The 25,181-nt window shown below is 39.3% G+C and overlaps 2 protein-coding genes across 3 annotated transcripts in view; one reads left to right on the top strand and one right to left on the bottom strand.

Moving 5' to 3' along the window:
* The window catches only part of nat10 (N-acetyltransferase 10), a 34,650-nt gene extending 20,466 nt beyond the window's left edge, over positions 1-14,184 (top strand). The window contains exons 19-25 of one of the 2 annotated variants that reach the window (XM_022227923.2): positions 910-958; positions 2,777-2,879; positions 6,430-6,537; positions 7,087-7,256; positions 9,764-9,988; positions 10,783-10,937; positions 12,826-14,184. In XM_022227923.2, coding sequence (XP_022083615.2) covers positions 910-958; positions 2,777-2,879; positions 6,430-6,537; positions 7,087-7,256; positions 9,764-9,988; positions 10,783-10,937; positions 12,826-12,940 — 925 coding nt within the window. In that variant the 3' untranslated portion in view covers positions 12,941-14,184. The remainder of the gene's footprint in view (positions 1-909; positions 959-2,776; positions 2,880-6,429; positions 6,538-7,086; positions 7,257-9,763; positions 9,989-10,782; positions 10,938-12,825) is intronic. The other variant, XM_022227924.2, reaches the window with a different exon arrangement.
* Positions 14,185-14,969: 785 nt separating this feature from the next.
* On the bottom strand, positions 14,970-24,526 carry gatd1 (glutamine amidotransferase like class 1 domain containing 1). Its single transcript, XM_022227925.2, has 8 exons — positions 24,142-24,526; positions 23,374-23,450; positions 22,167-22,272; positions 20,846-20,953; positions 19,844-19,947; positions 17,417-17,510; positions 16,449-16,560; positions 14,970-15,820 (listed from the first exon to the last, which is right to left on the bottom strand). Exons 1-8 carry the CDS (start codon positions 24,191-24,193, stop codon positions 15,796-15,798), a joined length of 678 nt encoding a protein of 225 aa, XP_022083617.1. The 5' UTR covers positions 24,194-24,526; the 3' UTR covers positions 14,970-15,795.
* Between the last annotated feature and the right edge of the window lie 655 nt (positions 24,527-25,181).

Genomic DNA, 25,181 nt, shown 5'->3' on the forward strand with positions numbered 1-25,181 from the left:
CACTGGTCCCATAATAAAGTCTTTATAGGCTGACAGGGTTTGTAAGTTACAGTCATGAAAGTGTACATGGCCACCTCATTAAGATTGAAATTCTTTCGGCCTGGGTTTTACAGGTTTGTTATTACAATGAGCGAGTTGTGTGACGAAACCAGCTCCGTCGATCTCTGAATCGCAGTTTCAACCGCAGGATCAGGTTTTTCAGGGGCACAGTGATTTTTCAGTATTTCTGCCCTTCACTAATAAAGTTCACGTATATTTTCACATTTTCGTCTACCCAGCCTAAATAAATGGAACCAGGTTTTGATATCGACGGGCGGGTACCCGAGTACTTGGGTACCCGGCACAGGCCTACTTGCACAACCATTTAATGTTGTAAATGATGGCTTTTTAACCTGAGATATCAGAAATGGCCTTGTGCAATAAAAGCATTAAATGTCCAGATTACTGTAGTTGAAGTGAGTTTCTAGGCCTGTTGCCGGGTCCTAATAACTCATTTTTCACATTAAAGTTGATAATGAATCCAATGCTAATTTAAGCTTTAGCTCATTAAAAGTGTTGCATCCAGCAACTATTTACACATCCCAACATTATTTGACAACCTGCTTAGTGACACTCAATCTGAAGCGAACACTTTTAAATTTCCAGATATTAGATGGAATAGTGTCAGAAGATGTTTTGTTCCATTCCTTTTTGTTATTACAGTGAGCAAGGTGTGTGACAAAAGTAGCTCTGTTGCTATAAGGACCTTAAACAATAACCCCAGCATTTGATTATTTTGAAAAAGGTAACCTATTATGGGATGACTGTCTCCCAATAATGTTCAACTGAGTTAAGACTTGGTTCTTGATGGCCATTCTAACGTGCATGTTTAATACCAGCAATAATATAGTTACTTATTTTCCTTTACAGGTTTTGGAAGAAAGCTGGCTTTGTACCTGTTTATCTTAGGCAGACACCCGTAAGTTCTGTTTATTAAACCCTAAAACTATGATCATTAGTAGAAATTGTCATTGTTCTTCCGCATGTTGCTTGTACGGAATACTTTTCAATGGAGCACAAGCATGAAAACATTGATACATTGTCTCCAGTAGGAATCGTTACCATTGAACAATCAAAGTAATCAGCTATTGGGTTTAAGGCAAGGGTACACAGCTTGATACTGGATAAGATGTAGATAAAAGAATATAAAAGTTAATTAAGAGTGGGCGGTAGTTGACTCAGAGAGCTGGTCAGTTGTGGACCTTTGGTCAGTCTGATAAAAAACAAAATGCCGAAATAATTGCAGGTGTTAAATGAAACTGACATTTTACAATGTTTGCTTTAGAGTTTATCCATATTAAACCATTTGTCCATATTTCACCTTTGAAATTACACTAAGAATGAACCAGCCTCGATGCTCTCTGTTATTGCTTATAACAATTTATCAGGGACCTGTTCACTATTTCAACCAAGAAACCAAAAACATCCGTTTGACACAATTATGGGAAACATGGTGTCAATACAGTAGAAAAATTGGTTTGTTTCCACAGCACTTAACATGTGCCCACAATCAACCATAATTCGCACAGATACAAAGTACTTTGAGCAGCGTTTGAACTTAAAACAAACTAACTTTTCATAGTTTTACTTTGTCTAGTTGAAAGTTTGATTGAAATCCTAGATGGAATAAAATTTTGAAGGATAGCGGATGTCACCAAAGTGACAGAAATGCCATCTTCTGCAGACTAGTTGGATCCGCTGTAGAAAAACTTACATCACCATAATTTGCCCATGTACTGCAAACTATAATTTATGGGGTATCAGCAGAGCCATACTTCAGAAAAATCCACTAGGTGGTTTCTTTTAAAGAAGGAACAAGTTTTTTGTTCATAAGTTTGGTGTGGAGATTCAGTCAGAGAAAAATATACACTGAGACATACATTTTCAGTCATTCAAATGAACATAATTGGCCTTCATTTGAGTAATTGATGTATGTACATGTACTATAAACAATACTTCTCTTCCTACTTGTATTTCTGGGGGAAAAAGCTACGAAAAAGGGTTCTAAGGTCGGCTCTGGAAATCTCAAAATAGAAGGTGTGCCATATTTTTCTGGCTCTGAATTTTTGAATTTTTTTGCCTCCATAGTTAGTAAAAGTCAATCAAAGTTGTTATTTTTTATCATTATCAGATCAGGAGGGCGCTGTGATCATTCATCAGTTCTTTAGACAATTTAAAACCATTTTCTCTTTCGTATATTACTCCGTAAAGTAAAACGTTTAGCTCTGCGGAATTTTTTTTTCAAATTTTCACTGCAAAAAATGTTTCATTCACACATAGCTGCAAAGAGAAAAAGCCGATGTGATGATCAGTCATTGACGGTAATAAATGTCTGGGCATAATTTCCTTTGAAGAGATCATAACGAGAAGGTTAGATGTGTAAATTTAGGGTACTCTAAAATACATAATTTGTATGAATTCTGCTTTGGCATATGAATGATGCTAATGATTGTGGCATCTCAACTTAATAGATATATCTTTCATTTACGAAGCACTGTGACACTGTCCTCTGTTAAATCTTTGGAAGCAGAAATTTCAAACCAAAGCCTAACATTTTGCACTTGTCACAAGTTATTTGTACATCTGTGGGCAGCATTCATGGATACACAGTTGGCATGTGAGCTTTGACACCAATGATTGTCTGTAGAGCATATACGTTGTCATCAAACGTGCGTTTAGCAGATGCTTCCGAGTCTTGTGCTTGATAAGTGACCCCGCATTCTTCCATCGATTACAGAATGAGCTAACTGGCGAACATTCCTGCATTATGCTGAAGATCATAAATGAAGATATGTCTCCTCAACCAGATACTGAATCATGGCTAATGGCTTTTTCCAAAGGTTGGTGGAAGAAATAGTTTGCTGAAATTGACATTTAGAACATGCATACAGATATGTAGGACACATAATATGAGTTTAATATAATACTATTAACACATAATACTAGTTTAGTATAATACTATTAACACATAATACTAATTTAATATAATACTATTAACACATAATACTAGTTTAATATAATACTATTAAAACACATAATACTAGTTTGTCTTTAATGCCTATCTGTTTGTTTTATTAAATAGTAGACGACTTCAGCGTGATCAAGCACATGTCCACTCTCGCCAATATTCCACTCCACCCATCCCGTCTACATGTACTTCCCCTAATGCTTGTCATCTACATCTTTTATATCCTGACCTATCTACCATCCCCTTCCAATTACTTCTATAACGACTGCTTTCCTCCCTTGCCATCTTCATCATATTTTTTCTGTCTTCTGGTATCATCTACATGTACTTTTATTTGTTTGCTTTCCCTCAAAATATTTGTAGAGTGTTAATTACAAGTTACGTCTTCATAAATAATATTTGTTTGCTTGTGTTACGAATCATTTGCATATTATTAGTGTGTAAATTGATATGTTTCCTCAAATATTAAAAATATGTCTGGTTTTGAATGTGTTGCTAATGAAATATTGTTCATTATACAATACCTGAATAAATGCCATCATCTGATTTTTTTGATTGGCCATCACACCTCAAGTGGTGATTATTGTGACTATATTAGTTACCTCACGAGTGGAATGCAGAATAATGTGTACTACATGTATACTACTCCGAGTCGTGTATGACTGGACACAGACGCATTACTTTCTTTTGTGTTATACTAGTGTGAGCATAATAATGAATTTATCTTCAATCAAACTTGACGCATGGGAAGGCTTATGTACACAAACGCGCCACCTTTGAATTTACAGTTAATTTTGCAGCTGTGCATTTTGCTTTTAGCGAAAAAATAACGCAGTGTGCAGAGTTAGATAAGAACCATGCAAGACAATTATATTTCATCGTAGTCATCAAAACTCACTTTGTATTATTGCTCTACATAAAACGGTCTGATTTACCCTTTAAAAAATGGAATATCCCCACATTGACATGAATGCAAATGAGCCCCTGCCTCAGCCCAATAAATATGCTCAAATCCCACTGGAGCGTGTCTTTGTTTTATGTGGTACGGTCTGAAACAGTTGCATGTAGTCCACGATCCACTCTCCATACATTGTATATACATTCATGATGCCAATGTTGCCTAGTAAGAAAGTGAAGCAGTTCACGGCCAAAATGACATCAGTTCTTGAGGACAAATCAACCTCAAGTGCTTTTCATGGTGGAGATTCCAGCCCTCTAGATGTTGCTGTGTCGACTTCGACCTAACCGTACGTGTTTGTGCTTCCTGCTGCCATAGCAGTGGCTTCCCTTTCAACAACAGCCACTGGCAACCCACCCAACAGCTACTCCCGTTAGTCCTGCAGCCCAATGGCCTCTACCAAGTCCGGTACCCTTGGACATGAACGAGCAAGCCCAATCCGACACTGTTGAGTTGGATTCAGCAGAGTCAACAATGACTCCTGCATCCCGCAAAGTCAAGAGGGCTTTCACATCCCACACAACAAGTCAGTTGGTACTCCAGTTACTGACAAAGTCTTGTCATGGTGGGAAGTGCTTCAGTCAAATAAACTGGGTCACAAGAAAATGAAGGATGAATTGGCCGACGATCTCATACCAGCTGAGCAAGAGAAGTTCTTCAAGGCACCTGAAATTCCCCTGCCAGGTGACATCAACCTTGAAAGAAGCTCGTTCTTCCTTGGTTGCACAAGATGACCGACTGAAAGATGCCCGTGGTCATCTCCTGAAATCGGCACTGCCTTTAGTTCATCTTTTTGATGCCCTTGTTGATTCATCCTGCCCCGATAAGGCTGACAGGGCTATGGTTAAAGACCATGTCACCTCAGCTTTGATTCTCTTGGGTTCTAGAAGTCAGAGCCTCACTTTCGCTCATCAGTGTGCCTTTGATGATTTTGTTGACGGACGATTTGAGTCACTGAAGAAGAAAGTACCTTCCATGGAGTTTTCTATGGATTAAATCTTGTGAAAGACATAGACAAGGCTGAGAGAGCCAGTAAGTTGGCAACTAAGGTCACAAAAGGGGCTTCTTTATCAAGTCTTTCTTCCACGGGGAAAGGTTTTCCCCATACTACTCAGCAGTTAACAGATGATTCCCAGGGTAACGCTCTTTTTGCAGTGGGCACTCAGGTGGTGATCCGTCCAGCTTTAGGAATTTCAACCAGCCTGCGTTGTCTGCTCCAAGCAAGCCTAAGACCACCTCACCAGTGAAAAAAGTCGTAGATAGTAGTCATAGAAAGTAGATTGTTTGGCTCAGAAAGGTTGTCTCATGTTTTTTGTTCATCACTGGTAAACTTTCACTCAAGACAGTTGGGTTCTTCAGACTGTTCAAGGCCACAGAATAGATTTTTCTTCAGTTACTGGAAAGAGTACCGGTCACTCATTTAGTTTCTTCAACACAAGAGGAGATTGTTCACACGCAAGCTTAGAAGTTGTTACAGAAAGATGCTGTTACACTGGAAGCACCAGTGGATGGCCAGTGCATTTCTTCCCTATGTATAATCCCCAAGAAATCAGGAGAACTCTGACCTATAATAAACCTACCTCCTCTGAATGCGTTCATAGCTTACCAGCACTTCAGGGTGGAGGGAATAAAATTGGTAAAGGATCTGTTACATCAAGGGGGTTTTCTGGGGTCAATAGGACCAAAGGATGCATGTATACTTCATGATACCAATTCACAAGGATCACTGCAGGTGTCTACGTTGCATTTGGGAAAAAAATCAGATGTTCCAGTTTGCTTGCCTTGCAGTTGGCTTTTCTAGTACTCCCCGAGGATTCACAAAAATCCTGAAGCCAGTTGCTGCACACCTTCATCGGATGGGAATTCAGTTCAGTTCAAGCATCTTTAGCTAATGTCCTGGCTTCGGCTCTGCTTTGAAGCATATAAAGTGAGTCTTGATGTCTGCGGCGAAAATTTCCAATTATGTAAAGATACATGTACTCACCTGCCATACAATTGGAATTATACATGTATGAGACCTAAGGAGGAGAGACTCATTGTCTCTCCGTATGGTCTCAGAGATTTCTCTCTTGTACCCACCCATTTGAGCTTGCCTCAGCTAGTTCCAGTTTACTTCTCACCATATCACTACAAAGAGGCCCACTTCAGTGAGCTTTGGCGTATTTATTGGGCTGAAGGTGGGGCTCATATTCCATTTTTCTTAAAGGGTGGATCAGATCGTATTATATAGGGCAATAATACAAAGTGTGTCTCAAATTAAAAATATTCATTTGTTCAGATGAATTTCTTTGTGATGGATTGAATGGAATAGCACATTCAGTGTGTCACCTCATAAAATTATTCTTGCCATTAAACTTATTAATATTCATTAAATGTATATTACCTCAATTTAGCTTGAAGGTTCTGATAGTGGCCCATTGACAACATGCAGAATTATGACAGTAACATGTTGTTGTTTTATCAGATTTCCGAAGACGTTTTGTGTCGTTGTGCTCCTATCAATTCCGCAACTTTCCACCCTCCATGGCCTTGAGTATATTGCACCACAAAGATTACAAGCCAGAGATGCAATGTAAGCATTGATAATATCCATCTCTGGAGTCTCTTGCACTGAATCCTGTGATGTATTATTGGACTGGGATTTCAGTGGCACCATTTATAGCAGTTACAGTCAGAGGAATATTTTGTAGATTACCTGTGTGCCAAATTTGATTTTATTCTCCCTATTTCTGTAAAGTTCTGTAGTTCTTCACCATTCTTTCCTTATTTAGCTCAACTCAGAAAACAATGTTTTGTTGTCCGATAAGCTCAGGCTTCAATTTTCTTGCATTTAAAAAATCAAAATTTTCTTTGATTCTCATCATAGCCGAACTGAAGTTACCCATTTTGTCAGAGTGAAAAACTGTCAATGTTTCTGACATAAACTTAACGGATATCTAACAAGTGATTTTTCTGGCAGAGCAGCCAAACAGTTTTGAGAGAAATTATTGCAGAAGATATGCTGTAAATGAAGCCAAGAAGTACAGACCAGAAAAATCTTGGTGAATTTGAGTGACTGTATGATGAAGGAAAAAGAAAAAAACACTGACTCTTTGGTATTCAAATGCTTTTATGACAATAGCACTTCAAGCAGATGAGCTGGAATCTTACTGCAGTAAGTACGATCTGCAACGTCTTGAGCTGTACTCACGTAACATGGCAGATTATCACCTGATTATGGATTTAGTGCCTACTGTTGCTAAGCTGCACTGTCTGGGTAGGATACGGGCTCATCTTTCTGCAGTACAGTCAGTAAGTAGTCAATTCCTTTCTGTTAGAGTCGCTAATAATAATAATAATAAAATTCATATTGCGCTTTCTCCAGGACACGCTTGTTTGTAAGCGCATTGCATAAAGTAGTAACTATAATTTATTAAAAAGGCCAGCACACAATAAGCCAAAAATTGAGAAAAAAAATAAGCATGCAATATGATTAAAACAGTGGTTTCAGCCTGAGTGGCAGAACGATTGGGACTCTGAATTTCAGCACAACCTCAGGATATTGATTGTGATGTCATTGAGCAACACATATTTTGACACAATAACCTCAGCTTCAACTCTGTGTTCAGCTTCAGTTTCATGGATTGAGTCACAAGGGACAAGATTCTCCTCTTCAATTCAGTTTTATTTTCTGCCACAGAAAGATAATAATTATGCAAAAGTGGTAGTTGTGAGCATTTGTAAATGATTGTGGAACCTTGTGACAAAACCAGGAAAAAAGATGTGATTTCAAACGTACTGTACATTGCTTCACTGCGTAGCAGAGTGAATGCCCATGATGCTGAATAGTAGCGTTGTGGTCGAGACCAGACACAAGACCAGACACAAGACCATGTACAAGACCAGTCTCAGTTAACTGGGTGAAAAATGACAAAGGAATGTTTTTGTTTCAGTTTATTTGAATGGCTTGTGACTTGAATTCAGACTGGAGGTCCTGTGCTGGTCTTGTGAAGGTCATAAGTGGTCTTGACTACAACACTACTGAATAGTAACATAGTAACAGTACGACAATAGTAACACTAATAACAATGAATAGTAACAGTATGACAGTTCCTAAGGGTAGGCACTTAAAAATATATTTTTTTACAATTTTTTTTTCTGCAACTTCATACACTTCCTCAGTGTGTGAAAAATATCTGACACCACGTCAGCTTAAGTGCGTTGAAACGTACAGTCTTATACATCTGTGCTTTCCTGGACAACTGAGGGTGCTGTTGATGTCATCCAGTGAATATGTGTGGTAGAGAATATAGGTTTTTCTTTTCAAATTGAGAACTCAGAATTTACTCTCTGAAATAATTTCTGAGCAGATGTTGCTTGCTTATTGCTATGTGCATATGCAACAAGTAATCACCAAATACAAGATTTAGGCCAGGAGTTTAAGGCAGGAGTTAAAGTAGAAAAAACCTTGACTGCCCAGCACATCACACTGTAAACACGACTATTATAAAAGATTTGCCACACGAACTTAGTGTAGTTCACTGGTTAATTTCAATAGGAAATAAAAGCATGTATTTACATGTAGGACATCTGGAATGTTTGATCCATTTCCCAGAGGTCTGAGTTTTCTAGATTTTACTGTCTTAGTACTCCAACCAGTATACATTCGACTGGCTGACTACATTATGACCTTTCAACAGCAGAAAATGCTTGCTCTTTAAAAAAAATGATTCCCTCTTTTTTCGAACAAATTTCTCTCTGTTATTTGAATGAAGAAACCTTTTCTCCTTAATGGCAGGCTGAATACCTGTGAAAAGAAATGCTTAATTCTAAATTGCTTTTGTGAACAAAACATCCTTCCTACGTGTACATCTGTCTGAATTGCTGAGGAATTTGATTTTGCTTTAATTTAAATGCAATTTCGATACTCAAAGTGACCACTATGGCAAATTTTATTGGTATAAAAAACTAAACTGGTTCTCTAGCTCTTTTGTGTATACATATTTTTAATACATTCAGTGCATTGGTTACCATACAATAAAAGGCCGATCAACTGCACCATTAGTGCATGGTCGCTAGTTGCCACATGTGTCACAGAACTGCTGCTGTGCTGTGCAGGTCCCCTCTCGCTCTGTCGACGATACCGACATAAAATAATCCTCATTTACATTGTTTTATTGTTTCATTTTTTAATAAAAATACTCCGAACTCATATCGCTTAGCACTACCACTTCAGCACAAATGTCAATTATAGGCCACCAAGGTTTATAAGTTAGTCATGTAAGTGTACATCAGCAGCACAGCCATCTCATGAAGAGGAAAATCCTTCGGCCTGTTGATCACAGGTGTGGTATTACAATAGGTGGGGTGTGAGATGAAAGCAGCTCCGTTAATCTCTGAACCACCGTTATGAATGCGGGCCTTGGTTTTTGTCAGGGGCGTGATGATTTCTTGGCAATTCTGCCCTTCACCCTTAAAATTCATATACATTTTATTCAAGGAAGTTTTTTTAGTTGGTACCCATCCTGAGAAAATAGGAAAGGGTTTTGGCATCGATGGGTGAGTACCGGTACCTACATGTAGGTACCCTGTACAGGCCTTCTTTCACATCCGTTTAACCTTGGAGATTATGGCTTTTTAACCTGTGACATCACAAAAGGCATTTTGCAGTAAAAGCATTAAGTGGACAGATTACTGTAGTTGATTTTTTAAATTTCCGCATTCATTTTCATGTACCCCTATCTTGGAGATGCGTACACTCCAGCAATCAGCTTTTGAATGGGGTATTGACTTTCTGCTGTATTTTTTTCCTGTTTAAGGCAATCTTTGTAGGGTTAGGACTCCAGCACAAGACTGTAGACTGCTTAGCTAAAGATTTGGACCTACCAGCTAGTCAGATCCTTGCACTCTTCAATCGAACCATCAGAAAAGTCGTCCAGGAGTTCAGTGGGATATTAGAGAAGGAGGTTGAGGGCAAGATCATGACAGCATCAGCCAAGGAGGTCGTAATGGAGCCAGTTAAGCAAACACTGGCTCAGGATTTGGTAAGGCTGTGCCAAGTTTAGGAACTAAGTAAACAATTTATATTGATGATCTATGACCTGATGCCACATGATAATGTACCCTAAGTTGATGGTTGATTTGGTGATTTTTGTGCAGTGACTCTCAATTTCTTTATACATGTAAATTTGACAGTGATGGACTTAACCACTTAGTGCAGGAGAATGTGTCAGAAGGTTCTGGCAGTCTGTACTTGCAGGGGCCAGCTGGTGGGTTATACTGCCAAATATCTCCAGAGTCTGATACCTGATGTCCTACAGATTTGGACACACAAGATGCCCTAGAAGTCTGTGGAGGCAGACTATGTGTTGTACTTGAACTTGACAACTGTACACGGACAGTTGCAACTGATACCACTCTGTGATATCAGCTGCAGTAAGAAATGTGAAAAGACAATTCAGTGATGCTCACGAGTCAGTATTGGTAGTGTTTGGCTGTATTTGGAAAGTTGGCCGCTATATTTTGACTTTTTGAAAATCAGGCCTTGCAGCTACCCAAAAAAAGAGATCTTTCATGGGAAAATTTGAGTCAAGTGAACACGAGGGATATAGTATAATATTCACCAAGCTGAAACTTCAACGGGCAGACATGTACCATCTGATGGTATCAGCCTAAATAATTTACAGAGGTGTAGTAATTGCTATAATTTTTACTTGTAATTGTAACTTTAATTATCACTTGGTTTTCTAAATTGCCTTTTCCAGTTTTACATGCTTTGTGTATTTCTGATGTAGTCTTTTTTTAGCGGTTTTACATTGGAGAATATTTTATTTTATAGGAAGAAGCAGCCAGTGAGATCAAAGCTAAACAGAAGAAGGAATTGGAAAGACTGAAACTGCTGGATATGAGTCAATATACCATTAAAGGACAGGAAGATGAATGGAACAAGGCACTCCAGTCTGGCAAAGCGAAGAATATGGTCAGCATTCCAAGGTAGGCATGTGTGTTGTTACATTACATGCAGACATGACTTATGCCAGCCTGCATATCATTGCTTCAAATAAGGGTACCCCACATGATTTACCTCCTCAAGTAGCAAACTGTGTGCATATAAAGGGTGGACCTCTGTACAAAAGAAGTCCACATAATGTAGGGTATAATGGCATTGTGTGGACTCGCACGTCTACACCGTTTTCCCCTCTGTGATTAACAGTTTCAGAGGCATTTTGGGGTCAAGGTTATCTGTGGCAAAATGAAGAGGAACAGTCCAGGAAAACATCATCAAAAATCCAGCTCGGAGTTTCTCCCACAAGTGTGGTTATTTTTTAGTTTTTTTGACAAAAAGAAAATTCAATTTCTGTCTCCTCTGACCCTGAATAATTATGTTAATTGTAGGGGAAAATGGAACTTAAGCAGTTTATTTTTTCCTCTGCCCTCCAATCCTGCACAATTTCATGCTACTAGTAAGTTTGTAATCCAACAGATAAAAATATGCTGGCCTGACAAGGACACGAGGAACAGGCACAATAAAAGCTACCAATAGGTAGTGTTCTACCGCATAGTGTTCTACCGCATTCTTCCCGCTACTCTATGGAAAATGGTTGTAGGTTTACACATCTTATGGTACAGAGTCATTAACCACTTGCTGCTGTGTGTAATTTGAAGGTGCATGACGTAAAACCGGGTGATTTTCAAGATTTTCCATTTTCAAAGTTCTTTAAAAAACCATAGCTTTACTGGACATTTACACCACGGACGTATATAAAAAAAACCTGGACTTGCAACGCCTTTGTATGAAAAAGAAGCCAACCAGCGGCCATTTTACCAAGCCGAATACAAAGGCGTGGGTTGGCTCCCTACTATTGACGTCAGGAAGAACAAAGGCGGGCATTACCAGGAAAGCTTTGTATTCGGCTCGGTAAAATGGCTGCGAGTGGATTCAATGACTCTGTAAGCTGATTAAGGGCATTGCGAGTCCAGATTTTGTTATACACGTCCGTGATTTACACCCACATGAATAACTGTCTGGTGGCTACTCTAATCTGACAGACCACATCTATTGACGCTCAAGTATTTCAACCAGCCCAAGTATTTCATCAAGGCCTGCTGCCTTGTAAAAAGAGCCCACATTGTGCGGTGTTATGTAACTTTCTTTTGTGCCCGAAATTGGCACAGTGCGCTACTGGCGTCTTTTCAATAAGGGCCAGATTAACGTGCAGCGGTATTGTGTCGCTCACCACTGGAGCGCTAGAGCGCTTTTGTCCCCAGTGGTAATCAGCTTGCACTGAGTGCCACAGACAGTGGTATAATCTTTCAAAACAATGACTGATTTCCTCTGCCATTGACAATTGAAAAAATGTTGGCAATTCCCAGCATCTGGGTCTTTGTTCCGAGTACGGTCTTTTTGTGACAAGGCCCAGCTCTTTTGTCCAATTTCAGGCTCCCCGACTATGCGTATAAAGAACACGTACCCAAAATCGGTCTCCCTGGCATCATATAGTTAAAGCTCAGTCACATTTCCTTACCATATCAATGCTTTCTCAACAATTACTAGCCTGTTTCATCGTAACTGTTACAAAAAAATTTCACTCACATTCACAAGAAAAGGACAGCTGGTAAGCACAAGTTTGGTTTGAGAATTATTCAGAATGGAAATTGCATCACAGAAGGCAGCAAACAGAAATAGCACTATGACTAAAGTGTGTATATGCAATTGCTGTCACTGAAATTTAAATTAAATTGCTTAACCTGTATTGTCCACAGCCCAGCACACACCAGCTTGTGAGTTCAGATCAGACATCATCTTGCGCTACTGCAGTCATAACAGAAATCCCAAACAACTTTTTCCTTTACATCTTCAGAGGTTTTTTTTTTGTTTCAGCAGTGACAAAGAAGGTCCACAGAGAAAGAGACACAAAGTGGCTGACCAGGAAATGGAGTCGCCAAAAGGAAATCGAAAGAAGAAAGTCAAGCTAGCCAAGTCAGCTAAGAACTAATTATGGAAATCTTTACTGAAGACGTGTCCCCCAGAAATAATATAGAGATTATTCTCTACAGTATGAATCAGTTTTGTTCAATGAATTGAGAAAGGAACTTGTACATACGTGTACACCTGTACAATTATGGACATGAAACAGGACATTCCTTTAATTTTACTCCAATATATTTTGCTTTTGTGATGTTTCCCTCAATACACTTTGTAGAATAAATGCAATGCCAAGGTGCACCATGCATTACTAAATCATTTTTATTTCATTGACAAGCAAAATTTGCAAGATTTGAGGGACATTCATACTGTACATGTATATGGCTCATATACTACTCTGACTAGGTAATCACATTCTAAACAGATTACAAATTCTGTTCAGATTTAACAAAAATACATCAAACTTAGTGGACTGTAAATGAGAAAAAATTGTCCTCTCACATTGCTTTCACACCAGAACCATATGTAATCCAATTCCTCTTCACTTTGGTCTTCGGTGGCTAGAGCTACATGTACAATTGTCAAAGTAGAACACCAGCATGACATTGTCTGATAGTAATTCAAAATCATTAGTAAGAAGATTGGAACATATCGTCATAGCTTGACGACTTGTCCGTTCCAGTGAAGTCCTGCAAGTCAACTTCAAGTAAAATCCTGCACCTTAGGTCTATTTATGTGAAAGGGTAATCTAGGTCTCATCTACAGATTAAACAGTGAAATATTTGTCATTCAATCAAATGCACTGCATGAGTAAATTATTCTATGTAGACAGCAGGTCTAGAATTCAAAGGGGGGTGCTACATGTATATTGAGTTTCAACCTGAACATAGTTTTTTTTTTCAATCTGGGAAAAAATTTATGTCCGTATCAAATAACCAGCTGAGAACAAGAAACAGGAAAAATACCGTACCAGGTGTTCCTCTTAATGTTAACAGTGAGAAAAATAACGTAAAAATATGTGCCAGCTTCAAGTGTAATTCTAACAGAGAAAAAACACTGCAGTGACCGGGCATGCAACTTTTCCTCGGATCAGCTGATTTCTTCATTTATCACTTCACATTCACGCCATTGAAAATAGACAAACATGGCATAAAGTTTTGTAAAGAGGAATAAAGGAATTTTTTTCGTTATTTTTCAAAGCACAAGTTGCATGTCCGAGTAACAGTTCAGTACTTCTAGCTGCCAATGAACGAAATTTCCCACATAAAGAGTTTGAGATTGTACACAAAATGGTTGGTTCAACCGGGCAATGTAGGAGCAATTAATTTGGGTGAAAACCTTACCATCTTAGTTTCTGTAAAAATCCTGTATGATTCTTTGGAATGGACTTGTATTTAGCATGAATGTACTTGGTGCCTGGTCAAACTGGTGCAGAGATAGAAATAATGAACCCAAGCCTATTCAACCAACTGGACAGAGGTGATTTCTGCAGTGGTCTCACGCTTGCCTCTTTGGCCACCAGGGTGCTCGGAACCAACAGTTCACACACATGCACATACTGCAGTGTAGCACAGGTATGCATGTGGTCCATCAGTAACATTGATGCACAATGTAATGTCTAATGGCTGAGCTTATCACTGGAAATAACAGGGATAAACCATAGGATAAGCAAAGTCATTGGTGTGACTTCATGCGTTAGGTCTGTCTGTTGTACTTGAATGATGGGAAATAGGCCATGTACATTTTAAAACTAATTAGAGAAGCCTGTTTTGAGTGGCACCTCCGTAATTCAACCAAGGTAAAAGCATTAACCTTTAAATTTCTTTTTAAGCTGTCCACCTTTAGCAGCAGCACCCGGGTTGAAAAAATAACTTTGTTGGTGCAGTGTTCATTTTGTTGATAGCCACACCATGACATGTACATTTCACAGTCGTTTGTGAACCAGCAGAGTCAAGTTCCCACCAAAGGGGCCTCCATTGCTAGGAAAATTGCACCTTCACTTAATCCTGCTTGGGGTAGATATTTGGTTTGCTCAGGATATGAGTTGTAAAAAAAAGATAGAGAGCAAAAGATAACAAACTCAGTAGAAATGTCGACACAAATCTCAGTACTTTTTATTCAAAACAGCATATGTAGGAGAGGCAGTAAGCATTATCTTGGTACCACGGTGTTATTGAGATCGCCAAACAAAAGAGTTGTATACAGATTTCATCAGACAACAAAGGATTGTTGGTTATTATCTGAATCAATTCTTCTGTAACCAGGAATTCAAATGCTTCCTGAAATTAAATTACTCTTAACATAATAGAAAATAAAAAGACCTTAAACTTTGTAAAATGAGCTTCTTTTAAACGTTTGAAGAAATTTTGGAACAGATTTAAACTTTTTATGTATACTTCAAAATATAAAGGTCACACTCTACACTATACATGTACCTCTGGATGTCTCAAGGTTTTGATGATATGGTAAAAGTGAAAAGTTATGCAGTAGGCATTACAACTGAAAGATTTCATAAACCTTGTGAAAAGATGTGTGCTTTACTTAAAAAACTACAATCTGCCTGGGTTCCAGTCTTTTTCCTCGAGCATTACGCCTTTGGTAACCTATACACACGTACAAATGTACTTCAGATTTATAAATAGTGGTTCTGTGAGGCCTATGTTTCGGCTTCTTATTTTGGGAAGCAGCAGTAACTTTGGGTTTTTTCTACAGTTATGACATCACCAAGGCTTGTTTCATGAATTCATAATACAGTAGGCCCCACGCATTCAGAAGGCTGAAGAATGTGTGCTGTTGTATTTCTCTATCTTGCTGCTCTTCCACATATGAGATACTCCTTGGAAGCTTACTTGGTCATGCATTTAACTGGCTCACTTGTCTGCCTTTCATCATCTTGGCAATGGCATGAAAGGTCTTCATTCCTGCTTACTTCAGTGCTCCCTTGCTAGATCTGAACAGAAAGACACAAACCTTATTACCTCATGTTTTGGGCTTGTACAGTTGTATTTCAACTACATTTTTACGATAACGGTCTAGCTACAGACCTGGTCCATGACACATTTTCCTTTGTAGTCGCTTGTCACTCCACACATTCCGAAGTTTGTATCCTTGTGGAGACATGGCTTTGGTCTCTAGTACTAACTCCGTCGCATGTGAAACGATGTTTTCAGAATTCTTCCACTTCAACATGAATCACTCCACACGTTCTGAAATTTGTATCCTTGTGGAGACATGGCTTTGGTCTCTAGTACTAACTCCGTCGCATGTGAAACGATGTTTTCAGAATTCTTCCACTTCAACATGAATCACTCTCCTGGACTGAAATTTCGACTGAATGTCCCTTATATGAAACAATTCAATTTGTGACAGCTTCTTGCAAATTAAAAATTTCTCCTTTTTGAGCAATTTCAAAAAATCAGTTGTGTGAAGTCCTTTTGGAGACCTATTCACCTTTAGAAATTCCTTGTGGACACCTATTCAACCCATTCTCCTGGGTCTCCACAAAGCACCATATTTCAAAACACTTCCACTAACCATGGAAGTACAGGTCTCATTTTGTGATGGAAATTGCAACTTACTTGGCATTGCACAGTAAGATGAGGTTCTGTACAGCTGTTAGGGTGGATGCTTCATTTTGGCCGGTAATCAAGTGCCTGTCCACCACTACATGAACAGCATCAACCTCACTAGCTGAAAAACAACACAGACACAAAAAGCATGCCAGTCGCTGAATTCCACAAAATAACTAATCCTCGATCTTAACCTGAAAAATATGTCGCTCTAACATTGCATCACCACAGCCTGAACATCGCCTATGTAGCTTTATGGGCTAATGGTCCAAGAACTACAGAGAGTGTATGTGTGTGAGGCTTATGCAGGAAGGTGTCATATATAGAGGAAATATCTTAAACGTGTAAATTCACATTACATGAACTCACAGACATGATATAAGCTTGGATGGAATTTCAGGCAATTCATGGTGAAAGACAGCAACAAACAGGTGGAAAGGCTTGCGGTAGCACCATGCAAAGGAATATATCTCTTTTAATATGAGTATGTGTGGTTCTGAAAAGAACTACTCAATGTTTCGGACTGCATGCTCAGTCCGTCGTCAGGAGACGACGACGTACTACTCAATGTTTCGGACTGCATGCTCAGTCCGTCGTCAGGAGACGACGACGTACTCCCGGTTCTTTTCAGAACCACACATACTCATAAGAGATATATTCCTTCGCACGGTGCTACCGCAAGCCTTTCCACCTATTAATGATATAAGCTTCCCTCCACTGTTACTATTTATGTAGTTCGTACCGTATTTACTGTTACTGTGATTCAACAAGCTGACTGAACAGCTTGGCCAATATTGTGTACATGTCATTTGGGTCCCAAAGTTTTTTCTTAATATTTATTTCAAATGTTACTACTAGTACCATTTGACCATCTTTTGTGAACACAACCTGATGGTTTGATCACAGACATATGCATGTACCTGTATGATATTTTAAGTATACATGCATTGTATGGATCAAAGAAACTTGATAGTTACCACTGTATGTAGCTCCATTGTCTTTGATAAAGTCTTCTGGAATGATGGGTAAACTTGAGAAGGTTGGGGATCGGGCAAGCTCATACACAGAAGGCTGCAGAGAAAGCATCGATACTTGTACAGGGTAGATCAGAAAAAAACGGAATCCCAAGATATTATCACTAATTGTTACAGAAATAGGGGGCACATGAATCAGAAAAAAACGGAATCCCAAGATATTATCACTAATTGTTACAGAAATAGGGGGCACATGAATCAAAGGAAGGTATTGTCTGTTGGATTTGAATCTCCTCCGAGCAGTGACCAATTTTATAAAAGGGTCCATTTAGGGAATTGCACCACTTTTTCACTGGCATTCAATGGCCTTAACCGTAACATCGTGTTTTAAAATTAATAAGTGGATGAGGAAAAACTTGCAGTGAAGTTAACAGTTGGGTGAGATGAGACTTGTAAAATTAACAGGTGGGTGAAGGGAACTTTGAAGTGGGGAGAAGCTTGAAATTTCTTGAAACACATGCAGGCGTACATGGGAATGCAGATTACAAAAGCATTTTGAGTATTTGTTGCTTGGAAGTGATTGCAGATGATGAGCCTTGAGGAATTGGCAGATGCTTGTCTAGAATGTCCTCTAGCCAAGGCAACGATTTGGCACGCAAGTACCAGCATCAAGGAACGAGCTCAAACCTATCTTTTACTCTGTGACAAAATTGACACCACAAAAAAACCACAAACGAGAAGTGACTGAATTCCCTAAAGAGACCAACTGGGAATGTCTCGATATGGTCAAGGTGTCATTTTAAAGAGGAGATTCAACCCCAACATATGATTCCTCCCTTTGATTCACATGAGCCCGGCTTTAGTTACAATTAGCAATAATATCTCAGTTTGGTTTTTTTAATCCACCCTGTAAAACAAGATAAAATATGACCTTAATTCAGCCAGTATTAAAGTTAACATCAGGAATTAGCTCTCTAAAAGGAATAGAGGTAAGGGGCCATTCCAAATTTTTGATGTTTTAAATTTCTACTTTTTTCCCAAAATTGCTTTGACCCGACCACCCCTAGTTTTGATTTTGAAAATGATTTTTTCTTTTCCATTCGGTACTGTATAGCATGCATGGCATATGAAGCAAGATATGAGATGCTTTGTGAGTTATGAGATGTGTGGAAATTGCATTGGCCGCCTCTGTGTTCCCTGTTTTTGCCATCGTTCTAAACTTCTGGCTACCACTTTTGACAGTTTTGTTTTCTTGCCTTATTATAACAGACAAAAACAGAACAGTCAAATACATTTTATATTTGTAGGGGTCTGGGAATTCCCCAGTTACGTCAACAAATTCTAGTGTGACCTTTGAACCTTGTGCACATCTTCAAGGCACGATTATGGCAGGGCACCAGATACAGAGTAAGACTGTTCGTTTTAGATGTCATCGGCTGAAGTACCCAAGTCTGGTGCCTGCCGTGCTGTTTTTGTCTGAGCCTCCAGATCCTCCTTCATTTGCAGACAGTCCCCTCTGCCGAACCTTGGCAGGGGACTGGGCCATTACGTATTGAAGAGTTAATTTTTCATCATCCTTTTAAACGACACAAACTCCATAAAAGGGTAGGATATAAAAACAGCAGCATGATGTTAACTTTTGTCGTTAAGTGTACATGAAGATTTAAAGTTGTTACGAATTTTTGTTTTTCCCAAGAACTTTGCAGAGCTAAATAAATTATCATCAGAAATATGGCAGGCATTGCCGTCTTTAAGTCATCACTTCAAAATATCAATGCTTGAAGACCAGTCTAATTTTGTAAACTATCATTTCATATTTTAGGTTTGCCGAAGTTGTTGCTGAGATCACTGACTCCTGGCCATTTGGTGTCGTTTCTCCTGCAGGTCTATGTTCTCAATATTTCTACCAGTATTTCTACCAGTATTTCTACCAGTATTTCTACCAGTATTTCTACCAGTATTTCTACCAGTATTTCTACCAGTATTTCTACCAGTATTTCTACCAGTATGAGCCATGCTTCCACCACATAATTACTTCCATGATGGAAGTTGCTTTACGTTTGCATGAAAGCCTACAGAGTTTGCAAATTACCAGTCATGACAGGTGTTTTACATTTGATTCTATGCAGTCTCATCTACACACGTGACTTAGTGAGCGCAATCGGTCTATTGAACTTCTTAAAGACTCTACTAAAAACTCTTCCAAACCACACATTGATAGATGACCAAAGAATTCCCTCAACGGTGGCCCAATAAATTGACAAAAAGACATGCACATGCATACGCCAATGAACTTGCCAATGGGACATCTGTGAGACTACAGAAACTGCTACGGGTTTTGTTACAAGTTTTAAATATTAATTATTCAGAAATTAACTCCATGAAATGCTTCTGCTCTTGATAAGACAAAGGCTGGCCTATAAATCATACCGCTGTCAATGAGTAGCCACAGTAGGCCCACTTGGCACCAGGTTGACTGGACTCTCTGTCAGAAATCAATGCAGCCACGCCCATACCAATGGCACACACAGGCTCTGACAAAAATAAAAATATGTGAGCATGCAGTATGTTCCTGTACATAGACAAATCCAATAGATAAGGGTATTGAGGAATCTGAGATAATACGCATCACCATGTAAATTGCCACAAATACCGTAGAGTGATCGTGACCTTCACAATGATATCTGTCATCTCAAAAGATAACAGAACATGTTGTCTTGTGATGGGCTGGACTATAACACTGCTGTTTAGCTTTAGTGAATATGCCATGCAGGCCTTGAAATAGTACTAGCCCAGCATACAAATTCTAGCTAAAAATGCTCCGGGCTACCTAAACTTGGTTCCTTGGTTGCCCAGTGGGCTTGTGAAAAATTCATAATAAGCCTACCTGTTAAAGCTTGGATCAAAATAAATACAGGTATTCAATATAAATCAATCTATCAATATCAGAAAGTAAGCAAAAAGTGGCAATATTTGCCTAACATAAGCGACCCAAATGAGGGGAAAGATGGAGCAAAGAGGTGATTTTGTTCCCGACTCTGTTACCAGTGACTCAAGCGATGTGTAACTAACATACATGCCTCTTTATTTATACCCTCAGCCTTTTATTTTCCAAAACGTCAAATTCTTTATTGGTGAGCTGATAGCAAATTTGGGGTTTTTGTAAATTTTTTATATACGGGCTAGTAAAACTCTAAACAGGCTAGTACAATATCCAGTTAACTAGCCCAGTGGGTTAGCCAGGAAAAAAAGTTAGCACAAGGCCTGCCATACAACATGAATGGTATTTGTAGATGCAAATAGGTGGTGATTCCAGCAAATTAGTCCCCATCAAAAATTGTCTACTATTGACCTTTCATCCAACATGGTCACAGAATGGATCCATAGAGGATTCCTCAACCTGCATAAACGTTCATTCAATTAACGACCTACTTGCTTCTGCTTTGAAGTGACGTAGGATCTGTGCAAGATCCTGATCATGAGCCAGGTCATGCAACGCACCGGGAGAATCCACCAGCAGGAGCGCCGAGTATCGAGATGCTGTGCACACATACACACATACAAAAAGGGTTCATCCAATCAATGTACACAAAATGAGATGCATGTACTTGTAAACTCTTGAGACATGTTAGGGCTTTCCAGTTGGAACAGAAAAAACACCGATCTCTATACCTATATTAACTACAATCCTGGCCTGAATTGTTGGGATACGTCAACAGTCATACCCTTTCCGGGTCCTCCAGTCCATGTTGTCATCTTGATGAGCCGGAGCTGGAACATTGAAAGGGGCGGGGCCCAGGAATGGGGAGGCCCAACAAGAGTTGGTCAGGATTGTCTGAATTGGTTCATAGTGGGGTATGTATGTCGTTTGGAGTGTGCTTCCTGGCATTGTTCTTGGGAAACATAAAATGGCAGCCAGTGGTTGAATAGAAGAAGGTACATTTTGATCAAGCTGTACAAGTAACTAAAAAGGAAGATTTAGAGATCAATTTTGTATTGTGTGTGTACAATCAAAACTTTTTTGTAGGAGTTCATCATATGCGATGCACCATGGCATTTCGGCCCATAACTGTCCAAAATTGATGTGTTTCTGAATTTGATATATATTCAAAAACAACTTGGTTAGGATGGTAGTTAATGCACATTCCCATACCATGGACAAATAACCCAAACAGTCCTCAATCCTTCACCTGTTGGAGGACTGAGGACTGTTAGAGATACATAAGGTCACAACTCAATTTATTGGCCTATGTTATATGGGGCACCCATGCATACCAGAACAGTGTGTGTACATGTTTGTAATGAATACTGTACATGTAGTTTTTAGCTGTATCAAGTGATAATTAAATACATGTAAATTGTGAGAAATACAACTGTAAAACCCTAACATAAATATAAAAACTGGGTTGATCTGAAATGGTCTGTAACAGTCATAATATGACAGGCCACAGTGACTAAAATCCCAACTGTCTTGGTCAGTCTCCATCAAAGGCATCATTAGCAGGAGAAATCTATGCCTCAATCAACAGACGGCATCTAAATACGCATAAATGTACATACATGTACACCGTACAGGTACACCTAGTGGCTGCTAGCACCGGCATGTCATGATATTGAACTGCTATCCAGTAAGTACTATGCACACAGCTATGTTGAAATTGGTGAACAAAAGGATCAGTTAAGTCATCTGATATGTCTGCGACAGGGTAATCAAATTTGAACATTAAAATGGAGCATTTCATTGGAATCTTACCATCTATGGTGTCTAACCTGACAGGTGTAGAGAAGGGCTTAGTTTTGAACTCATTCAGCCATCGTTTGCTACTTTCATCTTGCTCAATGAAATCTAGTGGCTTCCTCTGCAACGATCCATAAGGAAATCAAGACACATGATTCATAAACCAATTAAATATTTCACCACATTCAAAGGACTCTTTAAAATATCATTTTACATGAGCAACTTCAGCCTTATTTGAGGTACCAGGGGTCAATATATGTATCGACGACTCCACATGATTTGGTCTGCATCTCAGCAGTTTGTTAATCCTTACATGATGAACATTTACAATCATTTTTATGTTCAGTGTCACTTGCTTCCTACTGTTTCTTCTAAACAAGAAACTATTGAGGCTTTTTGGTTTTGCTGACCAGTATACAAACTTAGTTTCACAAACTGATTTTTGAAAACATACATATATACATCAAAGCAACTGACTCCATTAACCAAATACACGTAAGTATAGATCTGTACATTTCTCTTCAAGCAAACTTGAATTCTCAATTCTGATAGATCGATCTATGGCAACAAAGACTATGATACATATTGCATCGTTTGTAACCCTGCATGATGTGCTACATTTTGTTCACACAAAAAGCAAAGTGCACAGCTGCAAAATTTTGTGCAAAGTTTACGGTAAATTCAAACCTGACGCATTTGCGTGTATAGATGTAGGCCCCATTACATCTTTACTGCACTTCAAGTTTACTTGAAGATAAATTCATTATCACACTCTCTGATGTATTGTGTCTTTGGCCTAGTGGTATACAGGACACAGAGACACAACACCATTCTGTGTTCACTCCCACTCGTGCATGTCAAGCGGTGACTTGCAGCCTAGCCCCACAAATACATGTAGGGCTGTAGTGGCTCCCTTTTACAATCTGTCTCTTATCTGTCGCCACCACTGATAAGAGACAGATTGTAAAAGAGAGCCACTACAGCCCTATTTGTGGGGCTACTTGCAGCCCCTCCATTTCATGGGTACTTTAACCATGTTTACATTATATGACTTCACAGCCCAGGCTTGGCCTATAGTGCAGAGCTGCCTGTTTGTGAATAGAGGAGGCACATGCATGGGGAGAGACTGAGGGGTGTAGACCATTTGTGGGACATCATAGTAACTTCCCCTGCCTTTATGCCTGCAAGGCCAAAACCTGGATAAGCATATACATGTACGTACATCTGGTGATGCTAGCTGCAGATTGAATGCTGAGTGGCACAGTGTAAAAGCATGAATGAACGACTGTGCTGGAATACCTGTTCAAGAAATGGAAGTATAGGATGTAAATATTATGAATGCTATAAGGTGGTGGTTATAAGTACATGTACTGTAAATAAACAGGCCGTGTACAATCCATGTAGCTGCACATTTACACAAATTTTTATCTTCAGGCCGCAAACTTGAATTCACAATTCTGATTGATCCATCCACAGCAACAGTCTGACGTACATGTACATTGTATGTACATGTAACTGTGTTGTACGTTAAATGTTACACCCTGCCCCTAGAACTGCGGGGCGGACGTTGGACCCCACAGCTCTGCAGTTCTGGGAGTAGTCAAACCCCACGTGATACACTGTTCTACATGTCACTCAATGTTCTGTGCTATTTTTACACTAAAAGCAAAATGCACAACTACAAAATTTACTGTAAATGCAAAGGTGGCCCATGAGTAGAGTGTGCTAGGCCTCTGTAATACCTTCACTACACATCAAGTTTACTTGAAGATCACGCTCATTGCTCATGGAACTACAGACACATGACCTAGCTGTGTTCCACCATGGTCAGATAGTAGAATTTGGGAAGCGAGTTATTGCCGATACCCCCCCCCCCCAAAAAAATAAACCTGTGGGGTCCAACATCCACTCCAAGGACACGTACCCCACACAGTTCCGGGGGTAGCCTAACTGGCGATTTTGCCAGAGTTCTTGTCTGTTTTGTACTGACCTTCTTTTGAGCTAACAACCAACAAGCAACTAGACTTCCCTGGGGCTGCCATAGTAGCCGTACATATACACCAGCAGTCCACGAAACAGCAGGCCCGTTGTATTTTTACTAGGGGGCCTAGTACTAGTAGTACGTACGTTTCTGCCTGCAGGCTGCGGTCTGAAATACCGCAGCCGTCTACACCACAGACCGGTTTTCGAGGGAGAAAGGTTTTTCTTTAATATGAAAAAAAATACCAACAAATCCAAGATATCAAGTGATGTCCTAATCACTTTCCTTAAGTTACATACAATTTGAAAAACGATAAAAACTTGATGACCTTCACACAACTCATCAAGCTCAAAGGTGTGTTATTTCCGATCAATCTCATGAAAGAACGAGCGCCCTCCACTGCCCGTCGCTGACCACGACCTATTTTCCCAGGGATGCACAGAGGTACGGTGCAATAGTGAAGCCATGCATCAGTGCTCTATGCACATGTCATTGTCGGACTCTGGAGCTGAATATTTATTTTCAAAATGTAATTTTTCCATGATTGTGCGACTGTATTTTAACAAGCTCATTCTCAAGATCAGTCTTGCCAAGATTATAAGCCTTTCGTTAGAGTGCCACGACTGAACTTGACCATTGCCTCTTGTCATATTTTGTGGTCTTTTTATTAATTCAAAGAAGACGAGAAAAAAAACGCGTCAACGCACCACTTTTAGACCAAGCCCATAACCAGAAATCGGAGTCTTTTTTTGGCCCAAGACACAATGACTGTAATGCATATTAATTACCCCCACAATATGTAGAATGTTTTTATAACATGTATAATTGGGGGGCTAAATCTACGCAGTCCTATTTCTACGCACTCACCTTTCATTGAACGTTTTGCTTACGTGCGCGCAATTGAACAGCGAACAATCACTTATTTATACATTTGCTCTTGTTCAAAAGTTTTGCAAGACCCCAAAATGTTGGAAGTTAATCCTGTAATATAAGTTTATAAGTAAAAGAAATAAAAGACCCTTCAGAGGTCTTCCGGTCATCTAACAGTT

The sequence above is a fragment of the Acanthaster planci genome, linkage group LG20 (genome assembly GCF_054643075.1).
Source record: "Acanthaster planci isolate LZ-2023a linkage group LG20, COTS_SCS, whole genome shotgun sequence".
NCBI lineage: Eukaryota > Metazoa > Echinodermata > Asteroidea > Valvatida > Acanthasteridae > Acanthaster > Acanthaster planci.

What these genes read in the sequence shown, in the direction of transcription:
- gatd1 (XM_022227925.2), bottom strand. Translation starts at nt 24,193, where the DNA reads ATGGCAGCCCCAGGGAAGTCTAGTTGCTTGTTGGTTGTTAGCTCAAAA. An exon ending in CAGGTTAGACACCATAGATG is followed by an intron (nt 20,954 to 22,166) that starts GTAAGATTCCAA and finishes ATGTGTGCACAG; the next exon opens with CATCTCGATACTCGGCGCTC. An exon ending in ATCTTACTGTGCAATGCCAA is followed by an intron (nt 15,821 to 16,448) that starts GTAAGTTGCAAT and finishes CTTTCTGTTCAG; the next exon opens with ATCTAGCAAGGGAGCACTGA.